This window comes from Selaginella moellendorffii, unplaced genomic scaffold (assembly GCF_000143415.4).
Source record: "Selaginella moellendorffii unplaced genomic scaffold, v1.0 SELMOscaffold_2, whole genome shotgun sequence".
NCBI classification, from domain to species: Eukaryota; Viridiplantae; Streptophyta; class Lycopodiopsida; order Selaginellales; family Selaginellaceae; genus Selaginella; species Selaginella moellendorffii.
This window is the reverse complement of record NW_003314263.1, coordinates 1,521,927-1,546,972: the sequence shown is the minus strand read 5'-3', so window position 1 is coordinate 1,546,972 and position 25,046 is coordinate 1,521,927. Positions and strand designations below refer to the sequence as shown.

Genomic DNA, 25,046 nt, shown 5'->3' with positions numbered 1-25,046 from the left:
TCATCATCCACTTGCAAAATATAAATGGACAATTTGCTATTGATTTGTTTTCCTAATTTTACAATATATAGTTTGTTTAAGAGGATTTTTATTTAGTGAAAGGGATTGTACTAAATGTTATAGAAAGTTTAATTGCAAATTTATGAAGTTTGGCATCACATTCAATAAGCCAATCCTCTAAAAATTACATATGTGAAATAGCTAAATAGTTAAGCACTTATATATATATCAACAACAAGTTGTACCATCTATATATCCATTGGTGCTTCCTTCTATTATTCATTCAAATCCTCACCCATCAACCAAACCATTAACTATCTTCCATCTTTTTGATAGGACATCTTTTTGATGTGATGTCCAAATACATGGCTACAATGTTGTATACTAAAATTAATGTAGTGTGATTTTGATAGTTATTAGATTGGTTTTAATCTGAACCTAAAAATGTATATTTCTCCATAATTTATACACTTATAATTTGTATATTGATAATTTAGATTCATAAAAAAATTATATGGTCAAGAGATAAAAAAAATGAAATAATGTGAATATTTTAAATAAGCTGCTTAATTTATATGAGTCTATAAAATAAAATAAAAAACATCAAGGTCTATATCATTATAAACTTAAAATATAATAGTTTTTCTCATTATTATATATCACCATAAAATAAAAAATATATTACTTTTTCACACTATTAAGTTTTTTCTCATGATTAGTCAATAATATATAACTATATATAGTTGGTCAATAACATATATAAGTTGGTCAACTATTGGTATAACTATATATAGTTGGTCAAATAACATATATAAAAGTAATTTATTATATATAGTTATCTATTATTGACCAACTATTGACCAATATATATATATATATATATATATATATATATATATATATATATATATCTGTGTGTGTGTGTGTGTGTAATATGTTAGTTGGTCAATAAGATATAACTATATACAATAAATTAATTTTTCTTTATATCTTTAAATACATTATATCAATGATAGTAGATAAATTTTAATTATTTAGCTTTGAAATATTAAATATACTTGCTAGTTTTGATTTTTAATTTTTACTTTTGCTTTAGAGCTAACAAAAGTTATTTGATCATTTGTTTTGAGTAATATATAAACAATATAATATAATATTTATATTTTACACAATATAAAATTAATATTATAAATTAATTTTAGTGATTTTTATATTATAATATAAATATAAATTTTAGTACTTTATTGTATATTATTTATAAATTATTTAAATTGACAAAATACCTCTTGAGAGCTTCAAAGGTAAAGTAAAATTTAACTAATTTAAATTTCTATATAATTTTAACTTTTGATATTAAATAGTTAAAAATTTGTTAATGTAAATAATTATAAGGGAAATGTTTTTATCCAAAACTTTTTATATCAAAAATAATATTAATATTTAGGTTAATATTTTTAGAAAATCCATATTTTTGTAACTTCATTTAAAGCTAAATTTATATTTTATTTTAACTAGTTTTATTTGGGTGTAAAGAAATATTAATTTACTTTTTAAATTTTACTATACACCAACATAGCAAAAAGATACTGGATAAAACATAAATCACTTCATAATCTAGCTTTCCTTATATATTACATCACATTGTTATGCTCATATTTATTTATTTTAAATATTACAATGATGAACTTTTCTAGAATGTTAATTTTTATATTTGTTATATCATTGATGTATTTAATAATATCTTACACATCATTTTAATGCCCTTTTGCAGTAAATTTTACATTTTATTTAAAAAATATTAATTAATTTTAATGTAAAAAATAATTTTATTTTGATAATCATGTAAAGAAGCACTAAATATCAAATGGAACATGAACCAACTTGTTAATTTAGTGTTAATTCCTACATGAACCTTAAATTAGAAATTACAACAATCAAACTCTTAATAAAATGTTATACTAAATAATTTATTTTTAGCAGTTCTTAGTCAGTTGGTAGTAATAATAAATATGTGTCTTTGGGAAAAACTAATCTACTAGAAATTTTTAACTGATCATGCATCCACTACATGAAAAATCTCAAGTTTAAACGGTCAATTCTTGGAAAGAGCCCTAACTTCTGTTTAATGGAATGCGCAGCGCGAGGGATTCAATCCACGCCTTCGACCGGATTCAAAGCGAGGGCTCCTCCCCGGCGAAATCCATCATCGCGGCAGCGCTCAAGGCGTGCGGCCGCGTCGGGGATCTCCAGTCCGGTAAGCGAATCCACGATTACATCGTCAAGAATCGCCGGGCATCGCCGGGCTTCGATGGCGACGATGGCATCGACGCCGACATTGCGAGCGCCCTGGTCACTATGTATGCGAAATGCCGCAGCATCGACGAGGCTCGCGAGGTTTTCGATGCCATGGAAGATCGCTCTGTGGTGTCTTGGAGTGCGATGATCCTGGGCTACGCCGAGAATGGGGAAGGGGATTTGGCACTAGGACTCTTCCAGAGAATGAAGCAAGACAGCGACGATTCCATCGCTCCAAATCGCGTCACTTACTTGGCGGCTCTCAAGGCTTGTGCCGCGACTTGCGAGAACTCTCGAGAACAGGCACTCGAAACCGCTCGAGCTCTTCACTTGGAGATCTGCCAGCACGGATTGGAATCGGACTTGTTCGTGGCCAGCACGCTGGTGGATCTGTACTGGAAGTGTGGGAGCTCGGTGGATGCCCGGGATTTGTTTGGAAGAATGGAAGAACGCAACGTCGTCTCGTGGAGTGCGATGATCTTGGGATTTGCCGAGGCTGGCGATGCAAAGTTGGCGCTAGAAACTTTCCGGAGGATGCCTTGCGCTCCAAACCGAGTGACTTACCTCGCAGTGATCAAAGCTTGCGCGGCTCTAGCGGTGGTCGACGAAGGCGAGCTTGTGGATGGAAAGGTGGTGAAGCTCAAGAGCTTGGAGATCGGGCGAGCTTTGCACTGTCAGATTCGAGGCTCTGGATTCGAGCTCCATGCTTCGATCGCGAGCTCTCTCGTGGATATGTACTGCAAGTGTGGAAGCCTGGGAGAGGCTTGGAGCATTTTCCAGAGGATGAAGAGGTCTTTCCGAGACGTGGTTTCGTGGTCGGCGATGATTCTGGGCTATGCACAAGGTGGAGAAGCAGAGATGGCGCTAGAGCTCTTTGAGAAAATGGAGGGTGATGGCTGCGCTCCGAATCCAGCAACTTTTGTGGCCGTGCTCAAGGCTTGCGCAAGCCAAGGTTTTTCCGGAGCTGGGAGGAGAATTCATGCCAAGATATGCACTGCTGGAGTAGAGGGCCAGCCGGGAGTCGCAACTTCTCTGGTGGATTTGTACGGGAAGTCTGGAAGTATGAATCGAGCGCGGCAAGTTTTCGAGTCCATGGCAAGCATCGACTTGGTAACTTGGAACGCGCTGCTAGCAGGCTATAGCCAACAAGGGGAGATGAAAGAAGTGCTGGAAGCATTCGAAGCTCTGTGCCGGACGAGTTTAGCTCCGGACTCGGTCACCTATCTTACGGTTCTCACAGCGTGTGCACACGCCGGACTTGTGGAGAACGGGAAGGAGGTGTTTAGAGCTATGACGCAGCGCAGTATCACTCCAGGGATCGAGCACTATAGCTGCTTGGTGGACCTTCTAGGCCGAGCTAACCTTCTCGACGAAGCAGTGGCAGTACTGAGGGGGATGTCCGGTGCCTCGCCCACACCAAGCTTGTGGATGAGTGTTCTCGGCGCCTGTCACAAGTGGAAAAACGTCGACGTTGGTCGGGCCGCTTACGGAAGCATACTGGAGCTCGATCCTTGCAACTCAGCTGCGTACGTGCTCATGGCCAACATTCTCCAACACGCGAGCGAATGGGACTTGAAGAATTCCCCAAAACTTCGACTTTGACAGGCCTACTCCAATTCGAGACCCACAGAGAAGAGTAGGATGGACGATTGATCAGGACATCGCACTGGAACGCTACAGCGAAATCGTTGTCAAGGTATGGAACGAATATGTGGCTCTTGCTAACTTTCTCGTCTATTTGGCATAGCAGGACAAGGCAAGAATCACCGCTTTCTAGACAAAGAAGATATCTAAAGTCTTCCATGCAGCATAGAAAAGGTTCGTTCGCTTTGGACAGCTTCGGCTAATGTGGAACGAATTCGTAGTTTTCGCGAACTTTCTCGTCTCTTTGGCATGGCAGGACGAGGCAAGCATAACCTCCGAAGAACATAGAAAAGGTATCGTTCGCTTTGGACAGCTTCGGCTATGGACTCCTGGAGCGATCTAACATTTTCTTCTTTGGATTCATTCCAGAGCTGGCCAGCAGACAACAGTGTAAAAGCCTTGAATGATTCTTTTGTGTTTGTATTTATTTGTTTGCTGTGTCCATAGCTAGGCAAAAGGCAGCCAATGGATGGATCCATCAATCAAGCAGTCGATTTTGTCTCGCGAAACCAAGCAGCGGGAACTTAAATTATTCTGGTATATGGTTTTTATTTCCTTGTTTTCTATCCAAATTCCTTCTCCATGGACGACTTTGAAGACCCTAGGATGATGTTGCGAGTCGGGCGAGGCGTCCATTTCAGTCCTCACAAGCGATTTGCAATCTCGTGCTGCGCAAAGCGTGTGGCGAAGATGGAACCCATCAAGGTGGAGGAGAGATCAATTTATTTGTGAGCTAAAAACTTTGGACGATAGCGATTGTTTTGGAATGATCAAGCGTCTAACAAGGTTGAGATTAAGCTCTAAAATTCCTTAACGTGTTTGGCGGGATTGAGATCTAAAGTGTATAATATCAAGGTGGTGGCCAAGATCATCTTTCCACGTTCGAATGCATATACCTTTTCTTTTTGGCGGGAATGGTTAAGCTATCGCATTTTCCCAAAACGTGATGGCCTTTAAGAATTTAAAATGCCCATCAAAGCGCTGCTATCTACCTGTAAAAAATTTTAAAGCCTTCGCCTCGCCCCCAAAGAGGAAGGGAATGTTGTTTGGAGTACAGCTCCCCACCGACACCTGGCAGTCAGCGACCGGTATCTTTGCGGGGAATCTCGGTGCGACTGGTCCACACAAACGTACCGTATGGTGTGCCACCGACAAATGCCAGTCGCGGCCCACAACAATTGGCGCGGATGTGCCAAGGCCGGCGGCGGCCCCGCCGGCCACCCGACACGAAGACGACCGTCAAGCTAACGACGACGCAGCCAGGGGGATATTCGCCGGATTAGGGCTGCGGAGAATATTCGGCGGCCCGTTGGGGATGGACGGAATGTTTCGTGGATATTCTGTGGGGGTCCGTTTAGAAAACGGGGCAGGCTGGGTTTTTGTGGAGTGATTGTGCCACTGGAGAATCACGCGCTCGTCTTCTCGCGCCTATCGATCTTCCCTCCTCGATCTCCCGTGCGCGCTGCCAGTTCTTCGGTGCCGGCACGGCAAGCGGTTGAGCGCGCTGTCCGGCGGTCACGAGATCTCTCCCCCAGGTTTTTCAGCAGGGATCGAGGTGCATTGTGGCGAGGGAATCGGCGCCGCGATGGAGAGGTGAGCTCTGGCGAGGATATTTCGCTGCGGTTCTAGCTATGGAATCCATGGCTCCTTGCTTGCCCTTGAGAGATCTGTGTGTGCCTTCCTGGGGTCGTGGTCCTTGGCGCTCGGCAATGTGGCGCTCCGCGGCAATACCGCCGAGATTCTTTCATTCTTTTCTTGCATGAGCGTCAAGGGGCTTCCATGAAATTTGCATTCGGATGCGTTGTGCATGCTACATTGCATCGTGATCTTGAAGCGATGGGCTTTTCGATTGTCTGCCAGCGGCGGTGGGGTTCTTGGGTTATCGAGGGTGTAGTCGGGGATTCCACGGTTCTTTTCCTCTTTAACAGTGGCTCTTGTGGATTGCAGGGAATGATCAGGGCAATCGCGAGTTCGAGACTTGGGTGATCGGAAAACCGGCAGCGTCATGGAGGGGTCAGGCACAGGTGATGAACCTAAGGAAGTGGTGGACGCTCCAAGGAGCAGCAATGTGGACGACATGGACTTGGAGGAGGAGAATGGTGACGAGGAGTTCCAGGGATCAGGAGTCGAAGTTTCGGGCGGTCAGGAGAACAGTAATGGAACTCACGATGGTATGGGGGTTTCGGAGGAATCAAACCTTGGAAAGGATAACGCTTGCCATGTGAAGCCTGTGAAGGTTGGTACGACCCACTTGATAGTTTATTGTTTTGGAGCCAGAGGAGGAAACAGATGGTTTTTTGTTTGCATTTGCAGGAGAGAAGATCTGAAAATGCCAAGAATCCGAAGGGCACAGCCCCGGCAAAGAAGTCTTCGTCGAGCTTTAAGACTTCGGTGGCTGCTGCTAATGCGACGACGGCAAGGCCCAAAAGCAATCCTGTGGCTCCTTCAAAAGCTAGAAAGGAGTCGGCTGCTGATCCAGCTCCAAAGAGCTCTCGAACGACGGCGTCGGTTACAGTTCCACAACCATTTGCTCTGGCAACTGATAAAAGAGCTTCACTCGGTGGCAGCAGACTGTTGCCAACTTCTACTGAAGCTCCTGCTAAACAACCTGCTAAGCCAACTCCCGTAATACCGTCCCAGCCAATCCGAAAGTCTCAGGTATTAAGCTGCGTGTTTCTTCTTTACTGAGTTTAAGTTGCAGGTTCTTAGCAAGGTGACCACAAAACCTTCGTCTGTAAGACCATTAAGTGTGGAAGCCTTAAAGTACAGTTTTCTAGTTACGTTTTTTCCTATCTTTTCTAACGGGAACTTATGGCTGCAGGCCCCCTCAGAAAGAGGAAGTGAGTGATGCAAACAGCGAAGTTGGATCTTGCACATCGTAAGCCTTATGTCTTTCTGCTTTGTGTTGAGTGTTTGCATCAATCCGCAGGCCTGGATTTGGTATAAAAGACAGGAAAAATGCCGCTGCCTCCACTTTCAGCTTCAAATGTGATGAACGTGCAGAAAAGCGAAAAGAGGTACGTGATGTTACAAGTCTTCCAATCCTTATGTAGTTTTGTGCTTGCAGTTCTATTCAAAGCTGGAGGAAAAGCTAAACGCCAAAGAAGCGGAGAAGTGTCAGATTCAAGCCAAAACACAGGTGCGTGAAAAAGCCTTTCTTTGCCTTCTGCGTTCTAACAATCGATCATTAGGAGGAGATGGAAGCTGAAATCAAACAGCTTCGCAAGAGCCTCACTTTCAAGGCAACTCCAATGCCGAGCTTTTACCAGGAGGCTCCTCCTCCTAAGGCTGAGCTGAGAAAGGTTGGAATGGCTGATAGTTGGTGCGCTTACCAACATTTTTGGAAATGGATGCAGATCCCAACGACGCGCGCAAGATCTCCAAAGCTGGGCAGGCGAAAGAGTATCAGCGGTGCGGAGTCCGAGAACGGCAAGCACACCGACAACGAGGACGCCAAGAAGCTAGACAACGGGCAACAAGTCAAGGAGAACGTGGTCCCGTCGAAGAAGGCGATCAGGAAGTCGTTCTCGGGGAAGATCTCTAGCGAGAAGGTGAAGAGCAAGGAGAAGCCATCCAACGAGGTCCTCGGCAATGGGACAGTCGAAGGCATCGGGGTGCTGGAGGAAACCAAGGGAAACGGGGTGGTAGAGAGGAACGCATCAGCTGGGACCGAATCCGGGGGGGACGCAGATAGTGATACCGGAAAGGACTTCGGTCTGGAAAGCGCTCCGGAGACAGCTGACGCTCCTACAGGCGCCGATCACCAGGATAGTGTTGTTAATGCGACTTTAGATAGTGTAGTGGAGCCTGCTACCGCGGCGGCACAGGAGAAGAGCGATGGTGAGGCACCGAAGTCCAAGGCTGCGATTGAGAAGCCGGGATCCAAGAACTCCAGGAGGGAGGCGCGTGGCAAAGGCAGTGGGAGCTTCAAAACTAGGACAGCATCCGGGAAGCTCGTCGGGAAGGAGATGCTGACACCAGCGGACGTTGCCGTGATCTCGTGACCGAAAGATGGAATGGAAGTTTGTGGAGTATCTATCGATTCCTGGTAAGCTGTCAGTTTTCCATTGGCTCGTTTAGCTTACCAGGTGGTTTTGAAATGTTTCCAGCAGCTACTAGTTCTACTTTGATCTATCCGAAAGACGATTAGACAAGAGCTCGGAGTTTCCATGGTGCGTCGTGTTTTTCTTTCTAAATTTTTCTTTCTTTCAGGTATGGAGTCGGGGAAATAACTCCAAAAAAAGATTTGCAAATGTGGGTGGTGTTTGTAGTAGTGATTTTGGTTCTAGTTCTTTTGGTAAATCCTCTCTTAGCTAATGGCGCGAAAGTTATTTTAAATTTTTATCAGTCCTTTTGGTTTAGACATATACTATAAGTATCCAGGTTTATGCTAGATTGTACCTTAATCTATATAGTGTTTTAATGTTATTTTTTCTTATCTTTAATATAAACTTTAAATTGAAATCCTTCAAAGAAAAGAAAGGAAATATGCATTTACCACCACTTGTTTTGCTTGTAATACAAAACTCTAATTTAGCGGGACATCTTTTTTTAGCATATCCCCTCATCCACACTCGTTTCTTTTGGATTATAAAACATTTAGAGCCATGGTACAATTACAGCTGCCACTTGGAGGTCGCTTGGTTTTAGAAGCTGCGGCCATATAAGTGGCTGGCAATCATTGAAGGACCCGCTTAAAGAACTCAAGCTTCTGGGTTTATCTGATTCTTGGATACATTGGACTGCAAAGCTTTTCAGCTGAAGCTACCATGCGCAATGTCAATTAGGTTACACTGTAAAATATTCATCTACAAAACCACCTTGGCCAGGGTTTCCAAAGCTAAATCATAAAGCCTCTCAACCTTTTAAGAGCATATTCTTTGAAAACACTATTTGTGGATGTATAAGTTGGTGATTTGACTAATGTGGCAAATTATCAGACCCTAGCCAGTATTTTTGCAAAAAAAATGGCTCTCGAATTGGGTAAAAAGTCACCATCTTAATGCAAATGGCTAAACAGTCTTTTGCCACCATTATTCTTGTGTAGACCAACTTCTCACTCTCTAAGTGTTATTATAGTGGTTACAGTTCAGACACATTGGCTATGTCGATTTTGTCAAAGCTTTTGATCAGGTGCTATGACACTTGTTCATTCAAACCCCAATGCTCTTATGGCTGGACAAAAACTTTGGATTATTTTTGGAGGGTCTTGCAGCGCCCAGCTGGAGGCATGAGACCACTGAGGTGGAGGACATTGTACTTGCCTGCCTACCCATTCGCTCTTTAGCACTCCTTGAACTGGTACTGCTGTAGCTTCCAAGAGTGGTCCTCTAGTCTCGCAAGAGATACCTCGCAAGTTCAGTGTCAATGTTGGAGAGGCCCTATCTCGCCAGGGAATGGTTGGAAGACGCTGGCGGAGGTGGTCATATGCCCCACAGTTATATAGGACGTGGAAAACATCCTCAACCGCCGTCCCAAAACGATCACGGGAGTCCCTCTTAGTGACTATCTTTTGTTCGCCACCCTGATGATCTCATAGCCAGATAATGACTCTCGTTTTGTTCAGCAAGTTGGCAGGCCTGCTCAATATCTTGAAAGCAAGTTATAGGCACTTTGTTGATTATCATTTTGCGCCAGTGCAGACTTGGACGACTTGGAGTCTGCAAAACAGCGCCTCATTTGCAAGACTTGGCGTCTTAATGGATTCTTTTCAGCAAGAGCCTGCGATTAGCACGTCATTAGGGAGATGGAAATACAAGAGCAAAAGTATATGAAGACATTTGTCACTCAAACCAAAATTCCTTGCCTCGGACAACAAAGTCGGGTAAAGGCTCAGCTTCGAGAATGCGAACGGAAGGCAGATGTCTTTCAATTCCCTTGTGTCCTCCGACAATTCCATCTCATATCTCACAAATGTATGAAATTGGTATTCCTTTCGCAAACTCTTGTTCTTGGAAGTCCCAGTACTTTACATGGTTCAAACCACAGAGATTACTTGAAACGCTGTTTTATAATAAATGTACTTACTTGAGTGAAGAATGTGGCCCAGAGAGCTTTACCACTCCCTTTACCATCGGCAAGAACTCCCGAAATTTTATCAAGGTCTCATAGAATTTCAGCATATAAGGAAAATCGTAAATCAATGAGACAGGGGTTATACCATTGTCAATCTCAATAACCTCCATGCTCATCGGTAGCAAAGCAGCAGGGTTGATTACGATTGACTTACGAGATATGGTCCACATGCTCCTGCTCAGGCCAACAAGATGAACCTCATCGCCTCTATTTAATGCTTCTGTGGACTACTCCACAGAATACAAACCTGGGACTACGTAAGGAAACTCACCTTCATTTTCCACAAATATAGCTTTTCCGTAAACATTGCAGGTTCATATTCGGTCTGGGGCGCCGCGAGACCATGTAAACAGAATATGAATGACTGAGTGAATATTGCGCAGTCTGCACGAGTTGATGGCGAGCATGACCATCACTTTGTTGGTACGGGGATCGTTATACATCACGAGGTCCTCGGACTTGGACCTCGTAGCCGTGGACAGAAACACCGTCAGGATTGCAGTTGCTGATATAATTCTCTACTTCGCCACAACTCCAGTGGAGATGCCTTACTACTGAATCTTACCCACCTAAACCAGCAAATATATTCACCTTTCATATAACCGAACTGCTTTAGACGTCTAGCTTAGTTCTAGAAGAACAGTTGCATTGCCACCCATTGAAACAGCAGGACCAGCTACTTTACTCGCAGCTCCCGATTCAGCATGCAAGCTTGAAATTTCAGGTTTCTGAGGTAGCGCTGGACGAGGATTCCAGAGGCTGGTAGAAGTGTCACGAGTATAGATTTGAGGGGGTGCATACCCTTCGTGCCTTTCAATTGTTACCAGCACGGACTGGTCAAGAGAAAAAAATTACACCTTCGGAAGCATCTGCTGTGTATGGGATCTGTGTCGAATAAGGTCTTCCGCTCTCCGGCCAGCTTTTTTATTATGCCAAACCTTGGAACTCCTGCTCGCGATAGCATGTAGCTTCCAAAATAAACGATAAGTATTAATTGATGGTACTAATAATGTAACTATGTTCCACAACATAAACAAGCCTGCACTTGAAGTGAAAACCAAGCCTGTTTCTCCACAACGATGTAGTTTATATTACAGGGATAAGACAGAGGATGAATAATGGCTCCGCTTATTTCCACGAAGTGATTAGGCGTGATTGAGTGCAAGTCTTGCACCTGTTTCCATCTTTCCAGCTTTAATATTTTTTATACGTAGTGTATATAAAAATGTGAAATGGACATGTTTTCCACTTCTCTCTAACTCGAGCTCCATATCTTTCAACTTTGTCGTCGGGATATATCTCAACTTGTAAGAAATGTGTTTGCGTTCACAAAAAACTGGCTAAATTTCTATGATTTCAGCACGACCCTTACTTGTTTGTTCACTCGAACAAGCACATCTCCTGGTTCTAGATGCGTATGCGAAAGACCACCTGGCACCTGGCCTTGTACAACATTGGTATTTCATATGTTATATACAATGTTATAGAGCTTCTACGACTAGCATGCCTGTTTCAGTCAGAGGAGAAGCAGATCTAACAACCTTTAACGACATGGCGATTGGTGCGAATTATTGTCCACCAAATGCCGTTGCAGTGTGGATATCCGGCTTATCAAATGCCCTGCAAGCACTGCAATTGAGAACGACGACTCCCCGGGTGACTCGATCAAGCATCTCCTTGCAATCCTTTGCTCCTCTCCAGGGGCAAAGCATCATCTGAATGGAGCGCCCATGAAAGAAGAGAGTTGACGAGAGGTGTCAACTAGAAGGCCGAAAGATCGAGCACATTAAACAGCCCACCTGGTACCTTCAGTTATATGCCCGGAATGGAGGGTTGAACGAAAATAAAACTATGACCAAGCTGATCAATAATTATAAAGATGTTTATACAAGATTAGTATTAGTCTAGAAAGTAATATTAAGCTAGAATATACTTAGAAGTGTTTAGGAAAGTTTAGAAATTATAAGAATTTTTAAAATCATAAATACAAAATTAATTTAAATGAATAACAACAATTAGATAGTAAAATATCCTAAAATATTCAAATATATCTTAGGTGTAAGTACCTACACAATGATAAACAGTTATGTATCCATTACGTACTTAATCAATTTTAAATTCATTTGTACGAATGGCATATGCTACGGAAGTTTTCGATCGAACATAGACTCGATCCGACGGCTCAGATTCATATAGGTTAATAATTTAACGTGGCTATGGTGTTGGCTTCTCCTCGCGAGATTTTGGCAAAGCTCGGCGTCTTAGGGTTTGTGGCGAATGTGGTGATCCCTGGCGCTTGATCGCGGCGCCTTTTCTCCTCTCTGGTGGCATGGAGCTCGATGGCTTGCCTCTGGAAGGCGCTGGCAGCAGCGGAGCCACTGCCGAGGATTGGCAGAAATCGCTCGCTCGCGTCGTCCGCGGCGTCGTGGTGCTCAGGACGACCGCTTGCAGGGCATTCGATACGGAGACTGCGAGCTCCGGCTATGCGACGGGATTCGTGGTGGACAAGGCCCGGAGCATAATTCTCACCAATCGCCATGTCGTGAAGCCTGGTAATCTCCAATTTTCAATGTAGGGAGCTTGTTTGAGGGATTCCGGCTATAGGTCCCGTGGTTGCGGAGGCGATCTTTCTCAACAGGGAAGAAATTCCGGTGTATCCTTTGTATCGCGATCCTGTAAGTTGGTTCCTCTCTTTTGGAAAGCGTGGTTTACGTTGTTTTTGGATTGGATCCAGGTACACGACTTTGGGTTCTTTCGATTCGATCCAAAGAGCGTCGAGTTTATGAACTACGAGGAGATTCCTCTCGCTCCAGAGGCCGCGGCTGTGGGTCTAGAAATTCGTGTTGTGGGGAATGATAGCGGAGAAAAGGTACTTTCGCGAAAACAAAACAAATACTAGAAACCTTAGCTTGGTACTAACTGGCATTTTCTTTCTTTCAGCTCTCCATACTTGCGGGTACCATTGCCAGGCTTGATCGAGATGCTCCACCGTATAAAAAGTAAGAATCTTCAGTCTGAGAACTTTGTTGTTCATAATTCTATGTTCTAAAGGGATGGATACAACGATTTCAACACATTCTATATGCAGGTAATTGGTGATCGACAATCAACTGACTGAGGTTTTTATAACGTGAATTTTGCCAGGCAGCGTCAGGAACTAAAGGAGGATCTAGTGGATCTCCTGTTGTAGATTGCAAAGGAAGGGCCGTCGCTATAAATGCTGGTAGCAAAGTAGCAGGGGCTTCGGCGTATTTTCTTCCTCTGGATCGTGTAAGACTAAACGAGTTTCTGTTTCCTGGTTAAGTCTTACTGTCTACATTCTGTCAGGTGGTAAGAGCACTCCGTGTTCTTCAGGAAAGCAAAGATGGATTTGGTGATGGGTGGCAACCAGTGGATATACCTCGGGGGACTTTGCAGGTGAATGACTTCATTGAGAAAAGGTCACATAATTAACTATGTGTTTTTCTCTTAAGATGACATTGCTGCACAAAGGATTTGATGAAACCAGACGTCTGGGCTTGCGGCATGACACTGAGCAAGTAAGTTTTTCTTCTTTGTTTGATCTTGATTAACAAGTTCGCTTCACCTTAGACTGTTCGATCTGCTTCTCCTCCGAGTGAAACCGGCATGCTCGTCGTAGATTCTGTGGTAAGTTCTTAAACATACCATGTAAGTATATCGTCCGACGTTTTTGAAATCAGGTGCCGGGTGGTCCTTCTCATAAGCACCTGGAGCCTGGAGATGTGCTTGTTCGCGTGAACAAAGAAGTAAGGGTTTTGTGAAGTAATGAAAACTCGCTAACACTTAGAATGGGACAGGTAGTAACACAGTTTTTAAAACTTGAAATACTCCTTGACGACAACGTTGACAAAGACGTGGAGCTCGAACTCGAGAGAGGTGGAAAAGATGTTCAAGTCACGTTGAAGGTATGTGTAAATATTCCTTTAACTGTCAAATGCTGAAGTTGGAAGCAGGTGCAAGACTTACATTCAATCACGCCTAATTACTTTTTAGAAATGAGTGGAGCCATTATCCATCCTCTGTCTTATCAACAGGTTCGTTGGCTTGTTGAACTGTTGTGCCAATAATGCACGTGGACTTACAGGCTCGGAATTTTCGCTTTAACTGTGGACTTGTATATGTCGCAGATCCGGGGTAAGCACGATTACGTGAGAGTTGTATCGCTAAGCTTTTTTCTCTTGAAGGTACATGCTGTCGCGAGCAGGGGTTCCAAAGTTTGGGATAATCAAAAAGCTTGCTGGAGAAAGCATTTCAACCTTGGAAGATCTTATTGTCGGTTTTGGTAAGCTTGCCCCTGGTGCGCGTGTCCCACTAGAATTCTATGTGTACAGCGATCGGCATAGAGGCAAGGTGAGCCTTTTACATATATTTGACGTCCTGCTCGTCTTAAAGGATTTTGTTTTCTCTAGTCTGTGCTGGTGACCATTGAAAGGCACGAATGGTATGCACCTCCGCAAATCTATGTTCGTGATGATTCTACCGGACTTTGGAATCCTCGTCCGGCCATATCCAGTAAACCTGTTTCAACTTTTCATAGTGACGAGAAGCAGGGACCATGCAAGATGTCAGGTGCTTTACAAGACGGTTCTGCTATCGAATGTAGAGGAGGAGTTGCGGTTTCAATGAGCGCCGAAGATGGCTTCCAAAGTGACGAAGGCAACCAGCTGAGCGACGGGTCTTTGAACCAAGGAGAAACTAAGAGAAGACGAGTGAACGAGCTTCTAGCTGTTCCGGAAGATAATCAGCCTGACATTCTTGCGGAAGTTGTTGATTCTCAAACTCCAGAAGTAACAGGTGGTGCTTCAGGTGTTGAGCAGGTTTTAGAGCCGACTCTCGTTATGATGGAGGTAAGAAAGCGGATTTTCGTTTTGGCGTTGTTGAGACGCTTTTAGTGATGCAGGTTCATATTCCACCGTCTTCACTACTCGATGGCGTGCATGCCCAGCACTTCTTTGGTACAGGGATCATTATACATCACTCCTCCGACTTGGGCCTTATAGCCGTGGACAGAAACACTGTCGCAATTTCAGTTGCCGATATAATGCTTTCTTTTGCCGCAATTCCAATCGAGATTCCTGCTGAGGTAATCTTGAAATAGCTTTCAATCTGCTGACTCCGCTACTTAGGTGGTGTTTTTACATCCAATACACGACTTTGCGGTTGTTGCTTATAATCCGTCGGCTCTAGGAGAAGCTGGAGCAGCCGCCGTCCGAGCTGCTGTCTTACACCCGGGTTTGTAGCTTTCTTTTGCCGTTACCTAAGCATCTTAGACACGTTTATCTGCAGAACCACTGAAAAGAGGTGATGCCGTTCACCTAGTTGGTCTGAGCAGGAGCATGCAGGCTACGTCACGCAAGTCAGTAGTGACCAACCCTGCCGCTTCGCTGAATGTGGGGGCAGCAGATTGTCCACGATATCGAGCAATGAACATGGAAGTTGTTGAGATTGATACTGGTATGTTGTAGTCTTCACAATCTTCTCACGTTAAGTTTGATCCCTCAGATTTTGGCCATACGTTTTCGGGAGTTCTTGCCGACGACGAAGGGAGAGTACAAGCTCTTTGGGCTAGCTTCTCAACTCAAGTAAGAACAAAGGGTTTATGGCTCATGTTTATAATCCATCAATAAGCAGGTTAAATACGGCGACAGCTCTCCGGAAGATCACCAGTTCGTTCGAGGCATTCCAATATCGTACATCAGTGAAATACGCGACGGGATTGTCGATGGACACCGAGGACCACCTTTACATATCAACGGTATTGAGAGACGTATGCCCCTGGTTCGCGTTCTGGAAGTTGAGCTCTATCCGACCTTGTTGTCAAAAGCAAGGAGCTTTGGTCTTAGCGATAAATGGGTTCAGGTAAGCGAACACTTCTTTTCAGTTTTGTGTTTACTGACACAAGAATTGCAGGCTCTAGCTAAAAAAGATCCAATAAGACGTCAAGTGTTGCGGGTCAAAGGCTGTTTAGCGGGCTCTAAGGCGGAGTCTGCACTCGAGCAAAGCGATATGTTACTGGCAATCAACAACATGCCTATAACTTGCTTTCAAGACGTTGAGCAAGCCTGCCAACGTGCTGAAGAGGGCGAAACTGACGAACTACACATGACCGTCTTTCGACAGGTAACGCAAAACCTCTGCTACTTTTGTCTTAAATCTCTCGCTACCATCAGGGTGTCGAAGTAGAGATTGTGATTGGAACGGACGTCCGCGATGGTTTTGGCACGATGCAAATGGTGAACTGGGCAGGCTGCGTCGTCCAAGATCCTCATCCGGCTGTAAGAGCACTGGGCTTTCTCCCGGAAGAGGGCCATGGAGTTTACGTTGCCAGGTAACTTGGCAAAACTCTTTCATTTTTAGCAGTGCCTCATTTGGTTGATATTCGTGATTGTCAGGTGGTGCCATGGAAGTCCCGCTCACAGATATGGCCTTTATGCTCTTCAATGGATCGTGGAAGTGAATGGGAACAAGACACCGGACTTGCAAACGTTTATCGAAGTTGTCAAGGTTTGGCATTTGGGTTTAGTGCGATAGTAGCGATCTTGATATTGTTTTCTTTTTGTAGGAACTCAACCATGGAGACTTTGTGCGCGTCAAAGTGGTCCATTTGAACGGCAAGCCACGGGTTTTGACGCTCAAGCAGGATTTGCACTACTGGCCAACATGGGAATTGGCGTTCGATCCAAAGTCGGCGATATGGAAGCGAAGAACCATCAAAGGCATGCCACAGGAGACCGAAGGTACCATAGCAGCGTAACGTAAATCTTTGCGTAGAGATAGTTTATAGATTGGATATCTCTGGGAGAACTCACTGTGTATATCAAGCATTCTTGAGAGGATCACAGTCTCTATAGTTGAAACTTCCAAGATTGGATGAAATGAAATAAAAGATTTCGGGGGACATGCTCTCTCTTTGGAAACAACGCAAAATTAATGGAGAGAGTTCTTCCATGGTTTCTATTTTATCTAGTTTGGATTTGTGGCTTCTTCCTAGTCAGCATTCTGTCTGGTCAATGCTGTCCACGTGTCGCACTTGCAGGCCTTGTCTTCCTTGATCGCATCCTATCCGTCCACGCCGTGTCTCTTTGTTGGAGCCGTATATATACACCGGCGCCGCCGTCGTCTTTCGTCCTCCATCTCTCTTTTCGCCTCTTTGCTCGCTCGAAAGCTAGTCTTTGGAAGCTCTTTTTCTTTCTCGGCAAACTTGTTTCATTGCTCTAGATCTCTAGCGCAGCTCCAAAGAGTTTCTCCGAGTCTCTGCAAAGATTTCGCAAGCTTTTGATCGATTGTATCATGTCTCGCCTCGTTTTCTTCTTCTTTGTGCTGTTCGTGGCCGCTGCTATGGCTGCCAGGCCTGTCAAGGACTCCACAGGCAAGCTCTAGCTCTAGCTCCATACACTATCTGTTTCTTCGCGTGTGTAAGCTTTGAGATGAGTTTTTAGCTATGGAGAAAGAAGTGCATGGCTTTGCATGAACGCTCGTTGTTTCATGGCTACTTTGTCTTGCAAATCGCTCATGTAGAGATCTCTTTTGTTTTGTTTCAGTGGTGAATGACAAGAGTGTCAACGCGGTAGCGTCCGCGAGTGCTGTGGCCGGTGGAAAAACTGAGGTGAGATTCACTTGGGGTGGAGTGATTTACTTGTTTTTAACGCTTGATTTCTTCCATAGAAGCTCACCGCGTCGCCGCGTGATCATCCGGATCATCAGCAGCAGGACCACGTCGACTACATCTACGATTTCAATCCCTGATGGAGAAAGATCGATCCGCGAAGAAACACAGCCTCCAAAGCCCAGCGGCGGTGGCTACTGTTCTTCCCCTTTGTACAGTTTGATTCCTCCATGTCTTTGGTGTTGTCTGTAACTCTATTATCAAAGCTCTAAACATGAAAGCTCCATTACAACGAGCACGATTTGATTCTTTGAAGAACTTTGATCCTCTCCTCTCCTCTCTCCTCGTTTCTTTCTCTCTTTTTTTTTTTCTTGGCTTGGCTTGGCCTTTCGGGGATTCGTTCGGTGCTCCCATTTCTCCTCGATGGAAGCGAGACCGCCGCGCTCCCAGAACCCAGGAAATCTGTGCATGCATTTAAAGGCATGGATAGGTGATTGCAGCGCAGTAATTCGCGAGAGAGCCTGGGCGGTGTTCGCGCGGCGTCTTATCTTGATCTGGTTGGTTGCTCGATCCAGAAACCAAGGTGGCATTTTTCTTTTTTACCGTTTTGGGCGACTAAGTTTCGCGCACAATACGTTTCGAAAGATTCTCTCTTCTCTCTTACGCAAATGCTACCAAAGGTCTTCAATGGAGAGAAGCTTTTGCATCCAGCAAATCCAGGACTGCTCCACCATCGCCACCGCGCTGCGAATCCACCAGCGCATCAAACCGCTGCTCGGACACGATGCATTCCTCCACGACAAGCTCATCGAGATGTACGCGACGCTGGGGAGCCTCGAGCGCGCGAGGGAGGTTCTCGACTCCATGGAAAACCCATCCTCTTTTTCCTACTACCACCTTCTCTCCGGCTACTGCAAGAGCGGCAAGATCAACAGCGCCCAGCAGCTCTTTGATCAAATCCAAGGGAAGAATCTCATACTGTGGACGACTATGCTCGTCGCGTACGTGAAGAGTGGATCTCTCGCACAGGCTAAGAAAATTCTGGACGAAATCCCGCAAAGAGATCTTGTTCTTTGGACATCCATGCTTACTGCATATGCCCAAGCAGGGCATCTAGAGGAATCAAGGCGTATCTTTCTATCAATGCCCGAGCATAATCTAGTAACTTGGAACGCGTTTCTTAAGTGCTACTGCGTTTTAGAGCTTTTTAGCGAAGCTCAAATGCTCGTCTTTCAAATGCCGGAGAGAAATATCATCACTTGGAACTTGATGCTATCAGTATATGCCGGAACTGGGGATCTCTCTAATACCGAGAGAATCTTCTTCCAAATGCCCGAATGGAGCTTGGTATCGTGGACAACTCTTTTCGAATCATACATACAAGCGAAAAAACTCAGAAAAGCCCGGGAGTTGTTTGAAAAGATGCCTGCCAGGGATATTCTCTCGGTGACTTTAATGATAAAGGCATATTGCCAGTCTGGGCATCTTGATGAAGCCAAGAGTCTCCTCCTCAAGATGCCCTGTTGGGATCTAGTCTGCTGGAATTCACTCCTTGCGGCATATGCTCAGTCTGGTCTTGTAAAAGATGCTACAGATCTTTTCCAGAAGATTCCCTGTAAAGACAGAGTCTCCTACTCTTGCTTGCTCGCCACCTATACAAACAGCTACCTCTTTGAAGAATCCGAGAGAATCTTTCACAGCATGCCAGAGCACGATTCCATCTCATGGACTGCAATGCTCCCAGCATATTCCCACAGCGGGAATCTCCATGCAGCGATGGAGAACATTCTCCAAAACCCAGCCCTCCTAGACGTTGTGTCATGGACAGCGTTGCTGGGAGAATATGCTCGAGCCGGGCATCTCGACCTGGCCGAGTGGATATTCCATAAGATGCAATGCCGGAATCTTGTGTCCTGGAATGCGATGATTGTGGCATATGCCCAAGCCGGGCATCTTGCTGATGCTAAGAATCTTTTGGATACCTCCCCCGAGCGTGGTACCATGTCGTGGAATGCGCTATTGGCTGGCTACTGCCAAAACGGACGGCTCGATGAGGCCCTCCAGCTCTTCCATTCGATGAAGACCGTCGATTTCCCCGACGAGGTCTCCTTCGTCCCGGCGATTCTTGGGAGCCGACTGTATGACGCGCGGTGCCTGTTCGTGTCGATGAGCTTGGATTTCGATCGATCGCCGACGCACCAGCATTTCTCATGCATGATCGATGCTCTCGGGCGCGCTGGGCGCCTGGAATCCGCGAGGGAGCTCGCGGAAACGATGCCATTCGAGGCGCAAGCGGTGAATTGGGTGTGTGTTCTTGGAGCTTGCCGCGATCACGACGATCTGGAAGCTAGCTCTTACGCCGCGCGGCGTGTTCTTGAGCTTGATCCAAAGAATGGCGCTGTCTATGTGCTGCTGGCAAGCACGGCAAGAGATCCGGGAAGGATATTTCACAGTGGGATTGGTAGAAACGTAGCGAGGAGATCGAGAGAAAGCACTGCCGCCTAGCTAGAGGAAACACAAGCACGAACCTTGCCATGGATGACGCATCCCAAGATCGCAATGCCGGCCGCTACGAGCGCTGCTGCCGCCGTGAATGCATAGCTCGTCCATCCGGTGCGCTCCTCGCCCTTGCGCTTGAGTTCTTGATCATCCAGCTCGAGCTCTTTCTCTGGAAATGGAGAAATCTCGTCCAGGCGCGGCACATCGGACTCCTCGGACGAGATTTCCACCATGTGGATGTCCTTGCTGCTGGAGGTCTCGCCCTCGCAAGAACACGGCGACGAAATCTGTGCTTGATCGTCGCCTTGCTTTGGATCTGGCTCCAGGCTCTTCCGGTGCTCCTCGTAGGCGACGGTGATGCTCTTGAATCCTCCAGAGGTGTTGTCGAGGAGATTATCCCACTGCTGGAGCAAGCCATCCCTCCAGAGAACGCTAGCGGATTTCTCGATGTAGAGCTGGTCGACGAGGACTGGAGGAGGCGAGGAACCCTTGTTCTTGGCGATGGCGCCGCTAGGATGGATCTTGGACGCCTTCTTTGCGCCGTTCTTGTCAAGCCTGTGGATCGATCCGGCCTGGAGAGACATCCTTCTCTGCCGGCGCCGCTCGATCGATGGATCTTTCTCCTGCTGCTGCGGCGCCAAGGACATGCGCCGCGAGTGGAAAGATTCCCTCGTCTGCGCGGCGGCAAACCGGCCCTCGAAATCGAAATCCAGGCCGCTAACGAACCGATCGCCGCCCTGGTGATCCAAGATCTCGAGCGGCATTCTTCCCCCTCGCCTCCTGGGCGAAGATTTTCCCGCCGCTGGAGAATTCTCGGCGGCAGCGCACGATCTTGACGATTTCTTGTGCGATGGCGATGGCGATGGAGTGGGCGCCGCGAATCGAGTCATCGCCTGGAGAGAAAGATGGATTCTTGGAGACTGTGGAGCGTTTCTTGGAAGAAAGAAAGAAAGAAACGATGGAAAGCTCTTCCCCCCTCTTCTTTCGCAACTCAAAAATATTACCTCCCAGTGTTAAAACATTTTGGCGCTCATTTTTTTCTTACCCGCCGCCACGTGTACTCGCGACTAAAATTTTTCCAAAAAGCTCTTTCCAGTCAACAATAGTCAGCAGCCCCGTACAGGGCCATATTGGATTTGCGCATTTTCGCGTACGGCCCCCAGCTCCTTCCTGGAGCAAGCCAGAAAGCGAAGGGGCAACGGCATGGAACCCTAGAACTCGCGGGTGAGGGTTTGCGAGCGCCTGGATGCGATGCCGCTGGTCTTGGCGCTGGATCTGGGATCTCCAGGTACGCGGCGCGCCGATTCGCGAGAGAGCGCGCTCGATTTTGATCCATTTCGCTGGGGAATCGCAGGTGCGCGGGCGCTGTGAGGGTTTCTAGGGTTTGAATTGCAGCAGCAGCGGCCATGAAAAACCTCCTCCGGAAGCTCCACATTGGGAACGATCACTACGATCGCCTGGACGAGGAGCGCACGTCTCCGGACACCACTCCCACCGCCGCCACGGCTTCCACCTCTTCCTCGTCGTCGACGTCGCCGTCGCCGTTTGAGCAGCAGAGGCAGCATTCGGGGTTCTCGGGGTGGCTCCGGAGGAATTCGAGGCCTCCGACGCCGGCAGGGAATGGGAATCCAGGTGAAACAGGCGAAGGAGCTGCTCGAGCGCCGGTGGATTTGGGTGCTGCCAGTAGCATGCTCACAATAGATGAGCTCCAAGTGGAGGAGGAGGAGTATCAAGTCCAGTTAGCGCTGGCTCTCAGTGCTTCCAAGAGTGATAGTATGGATCCAGAGATCGTGGAGATCGAAGCTGCCAAGCGAATAAGTCTGGGATTGAGCCCTTCACCGGATAATCGACAGGCTGAGGTTCTAACTGGAAGATACTGGGTAAGAACTCGTAAAGTTGACGAAGCATGTGGTTTGGTTGATTTTTTTTTCCTTCTATCTTTTCTTTTCCAGGCTTACAACGTGCTTAACTATGATGACAAGGTCGTAGACGGCTTTTATGACATATACGGCCTCTTTAGTCCACTCTGCTTCGAAAAGATCCCCTCGCTCGAAGAGCTGCAGGAGACGGAAGTTTCGGAATCGGTGAACTTCGAAGTGATCCTTGTCAACAGAGTCATTGACCTTGAGCTTGGGAAGCTGGAGCAGAGAGCAATGTGTATATCCTCGGACTGCAGCCTTATGGACAGAAACCCCATCAGGAATGGCTTGGCAAACAGGATTGCAGAGCTGGTTGTGGAGGCCTTGGGTGGGGTCGTGGTTAGCGACATTGACATTCTTACGGCCTGGAAAACCAGGGGCTGGGAGTTGCGGAGCGCTTTGCAGAACGTTGTCTGGCCGTTGGGAATGCTCGGCGTTGGTCTCGCACGGCATCGAGCTCTGCTTTTCAAGGTGACGAAAAGATTTCGGTTCGTGTTTTGTTATACATGACTTTTCTACAGGTTTTGGCGGATTGTGTGAATCTTCCATGTCGTTTGGTCAAGGGAAACCACTATACTGGGGTCGAAGATGGTGTCTTGAACATCTTAAAGGCTGACGACGGCAGGTTGGTTTTGGAAAATCTTCCTGTTTGTAAATCCTGAAAACTGCTTACAGGGAGTTCATCATTGATCTGATGGGGGCGCCGGGCACTCTTATTCCACTAGATGCAACAATTACATCATATAGTGGTTCACTAAAGGCAACAACAGCTAACAAAAAAGAAGAAAAGTTGGTCGTGGAATCGAAAAGACAAGAGCCTGGTGGCCGCTCGAAGGAGCCTTTTCCTCGACTAACATTATGTACCGATGCGTCCCAGTCCCAAAGTGGCCATGCAGGAGGAGGAATGGAACAAGAAAACGTAGCCGAAAGTAAGATTGTCGCCGTGGTGGCAACGGGGACTATTGAGGACGACGGGACTGTAAATTCCGGCTTAGCAACTGCAATAGTTGTTACTGAGGTTCTCAGCTGTACAGACACAGGAGCGTGTAAATCTTCGCTTGACAACAACCGTATTCAAAAATCTAGTCCTGCTACTTCGAGGAATGGGTATGATTCTCCGAGAAAGCGGGTCTACAGCCAGGTGCTTTTGGAAGATGCAGCCGAATGGGAAATAAACTGGGAGGACATCAATATCGGGGAGCGTGTTGGTATTGGTATGTTTCTGAGCTAGTTTTTTGTTTTCCAAAGTTTTTTATGTTCGTGTACTTCAGGATCTTATGGCGAAGTGTATCACGGGGAGTGGTCCGGCACAGTAAGTTCTGTTGGTATTGAAAAGACTTATATAAGTCGTACTGATCTTGTACCCTTATTCCCAGGAAGTCGCTGTGAAAAAGTTCCTTGACCAGGATTTTTCGGGAGATGCGATGATGGAGTTCAGAAGTGAAGTAAGTGATCATGCGATTTGTGGAGTCGTGAGTGATCTTAATGATTTTACAGGTGCAAATAATGAGGGGACTCAAGCACCCCAATGTTGTTCTCTTCATGGGAGCCGTAGCCCATCCCCCAAACCTTGCCATCGTGACAGAATACCTTCCCAGGTAGGAATTGCAACAAGCTGCTTCGTCTTATAAAATGGTCTGCATGCAGAGGGAGTTTATTTAAGCTGCTTCATCGACCGCACAATCAACTTGACAGAAGAAGGCGTCTACAAATGGCTCTGGATGTGGTAAGTTTTCCATTCGAACTCTATCCACTATTGAGCTTTCTGGGTGTCCAGGCGGAGGGAATGAATTATTTACATAGCTGCAAACCCGTCATAGTTCACCGTGATTTGAAGTCTCCAAATCTTTTGGTAGATAGGAACTGGGTGGTCAAGGTAACTAGAAAAAAGCTCCATTTATTTGTCTTTACTGGTGAGCTATGACAGGTTTGCGATTTTGGACTGTCTCGCATCAAGCACAGCACATTTTTGTCATCTAAATCAACCGCTGGAACGGTAACGAGTAGCAGTTATTTCTATAGCAAATTATATAACAATCTCCCGTGTTCGATTTTACAGCCCGAGTGGATGGCACCGGAGGTTCTGCGCAACGAACCATCTAACGAAAAGTAATGTTGGTCTTGCCGGGTGTTCTCACTCCACATATTGTTTTGGAACAGATCGGACGTCTTCAGCTTCGGCGTGATACTGTGGGAGCTAGCGACGTCGCAAAAGCCTTGGCACGGGATGAACCCCATGCAAGTGGTCGGGGCCGTGGGTTTCCAGCACCGTCGTCTCCCCATTCCACCAGATGTGGACCCGAGCATCGCGAGCATCATCCAAGAGTGCTGGCAGAAGTAAGCTTTCATTGCTTGATTCATGCTACTCTATAACTTCTTTCTTGGGCAGTGATCCCAGCCAGAGACCATCGTTCGAGAAGATATTGAACGATTTGCAGGCTCTCCAGAGGCCCGTTCTCCAAGTAAACCAGCCGAGTAGCTTGAAGCCAAACCATCAACTGAAGATGCACTACCAGCAGCAGCTCCACGCAGTGCCGCTCAAAGGAGTGGCATTCAATGTGGAGAGCGTTGGGAGCCACGTTACTCACATCAACGCTCTTGAGTTTGCGGTAAGAGCTCAAGTTCCATAACGAGAAAGAAGGAAAAAAAAAAAAACGAACGAAACAAAGACTGATAAAAAAGGGTTGGTCTTTTGCATAAAGAACCAAGGTGCCATAAGCAAGGGAGCGATTTGCAATGGCCACTGATGGTTCTAAAAACAATTATAAGAGTTCTTATAGTTTGATAATCATAAGGACTTTGTGAAATGTTTGTTTTTCCAATGCCGTGATCTTGTTGTATTTTGATGTGGCATATTCGGTCCCGCCATTTTCGAATGATTCTCCCTCCACTGAAAATTTAACGTTGAAGTGTCAATCCCTGAGACTCTATATAAACCCCCAGCCCTCCACGCCAGTCTCACACAAAACAAGCTTTGAGTAGCAACA

At 46.0% G+C, this 25,046-nt stretch overlaps 5 protein-coding genes across 15 annotated transcripts; all 5 read left to right on the top strand.

The window, feature by feature from the left end:
- The first annotated feature begins 2,122 nt into the window (after positions 1-2,122).
- Positions 2,123-4,745, top strand: LOC112351220 (pentatricopeptide repeat-containing protein At1g11290, chloroplastic-like). Of its 9 annotated transcripts, XM_024688717.1 has the most exons (5): positions 2,123-3,991; positions 4,046-4,113; positions 4,161-4,232; positions 4,309-4,476; positions 4,538-4,745. In XM_024688717.1, the coding sequence occupies exon 1, from the start codon at positions 2,131-2,133 to the stop codon at positions 3,895-3,897; it is 1,767 nt and encodes a 588-aa protein (XP_024544485.1). In that variant the 5' UTR covers positions 2,123-2,130; the 3' UTR covers positions 3,898-3,991; positions 4,046-4,113; positions 4,161-4,232; positions 4,309-4,476; positions 4,538-4,745. The 9 variants fall into 9 exon arrangements, with proteins under 9 accessions (XP_024544485.1, XP_024544492.1, XP_024544472.1 ...); XM_024688724.1 differs by having other exon boundaries at positions 4,046-4,232; positions 4,309-4,329; positions 4,387-4,745; XM_024688704.1 differs by having other exon boundaries at positions 4,196-4,232; positions 4,309-4,728.
- Positions 4,746-5,286: 541 nt separating this feature from the next.
- Positions 5,287-8,345, top strand: LOC9662024 (protein WVD2-like 4). 2 transcript variants are annotated; one of them, XM_024688734.1, is made up of 10 exons: positions 5,287-5,532; positions 5,887-6,175; positions 6,253-6,597; positions 6,641-6,702; positions 6,761-6,817; positions 6,869-6,956; positions 7,007-7,078; positions 7,131-7,241; positions 7,296-7,987; positions 8,052-8,345. In XM_024688734.1, exons 2-9 carry the CDS (start codon positions 5,945-5,947, stop codon positions 7,941-7,943), a joined length of 1,614 nt encoding a protein of 537 aa, XP_024544502.1. In that variant the 5' UTR covers positions 5,287-5,532; positions 5,887-5,944; the 3' UTR covers positions 7,944-7,987; positions 8,052-8,345. The 2 variants fall into 2 exon arrangements, with proteins under 2 accessions (XP_024544502.1, XP_002962886.2); XM_002962840.2 differs by having other exon boundaries at positions 8,049-8,345.
- Positions 8,346-12,223: 3,878 nt separating this feature from the next.
- Positions 12,224-16,952, top strand: LOC9662023 (protease Do-like 7). Its single transcript, XM_002962839.2, has 24 exons — positions 12,224-12,566; positions 12,619-12,689; positions 12,749-12,883; positions 12,955-13,013; positions 13,066-13,102; positions 13,159-13,284; positions 13,342-13,431; positions 13,488-13,553; positions 13,606-13,662; positions 13,716-13,781; positions 13,833-13,940; positions 13,989-14,069; positions 14,120-14,169; positions 14,220-14,385; positions 14,445-14,882; positions 14,936-15,118; positions 15,162-15,267; positions 15,322-15,489; positions 15,538-15,617; positions 15,667-15,894; positions 15,946-16,155; positions 16,206-16,363; positions 16,428-16,539; positions 16,598-16,952. The coding sequence occupies exons 1-24, from the start codon at positions 12,344-12,346 to the stop codon at positions 16,787-16,789; spliced, it is 3,210 nt and encodes a 1,069-aa protein (XP_002962885.1). The 5' UTR covers positions 12,224-12,343; the 3' UTR covers positions 16,790-16,952.
- Positions 16,953-17,325: 373 nt separating this feature from the next.
- LOC112341004 (pentatricopeptide repeat-containing protein At4g02750-like) lies at positions 17,326-20,146 on the top strand. The gene is made up of 3 exons (XM_024660357.1): positions 17,326-17,404; positions 17,577-17,853; positions 18,142-20,146. Exons 1-3 carry the CDS (start codon positions 17,326-17,328, stop codon positions 20,144-20,146), a joined length of 2,361 nt encoding a protein of 786 aa, XP_024516125.1.
- Positions 20,147-21,300: 1,154 nt separating this feature from the next.
- LOC9662021 (probable serine/threonine-protein kinase SIS8) lies at positions 21,301-25,009 on the top strand. Of its 2 annotated transcripts, XM_024659613.1 has the most exons (14): positions 21,301-21,428; positions 21,495-22,020; positions 22,093-22,530; positions 22,581-22,684; positions 22,735-23,273; positions 23,331-23,371; positions 23,436-23,504; positions 23,557-23,657; positions 23,707-23,785; positions 23,837-23,935; positions 23,987-24,055; positions 24,119-24,168; positions 24,220-24,396; positions 24,449-25,009. In XM_024659613.1, exons 2-14 carry the CDS (start codon positions 21,547-21,549, stop codon positions 24,687-24,689), a joined length of 2,481 nt encoding a protein of 826 aa, XP_024515381.1. In that variant the 5' UTR covers positions 21,301-21,428; positions 21,495-21,546; the 3' UTR covers positions 24,690-25,009. The 2 variants fall into 2 exon arrangements, with proteins under 2 accessions (XP_024515381.1, XP_002962883.2); XM_002962837.2 differs by having other exon boundaries at positions 21,301-22,020.
- Positions 25,010-25,046: the final 37 nt, after the last annotated feature.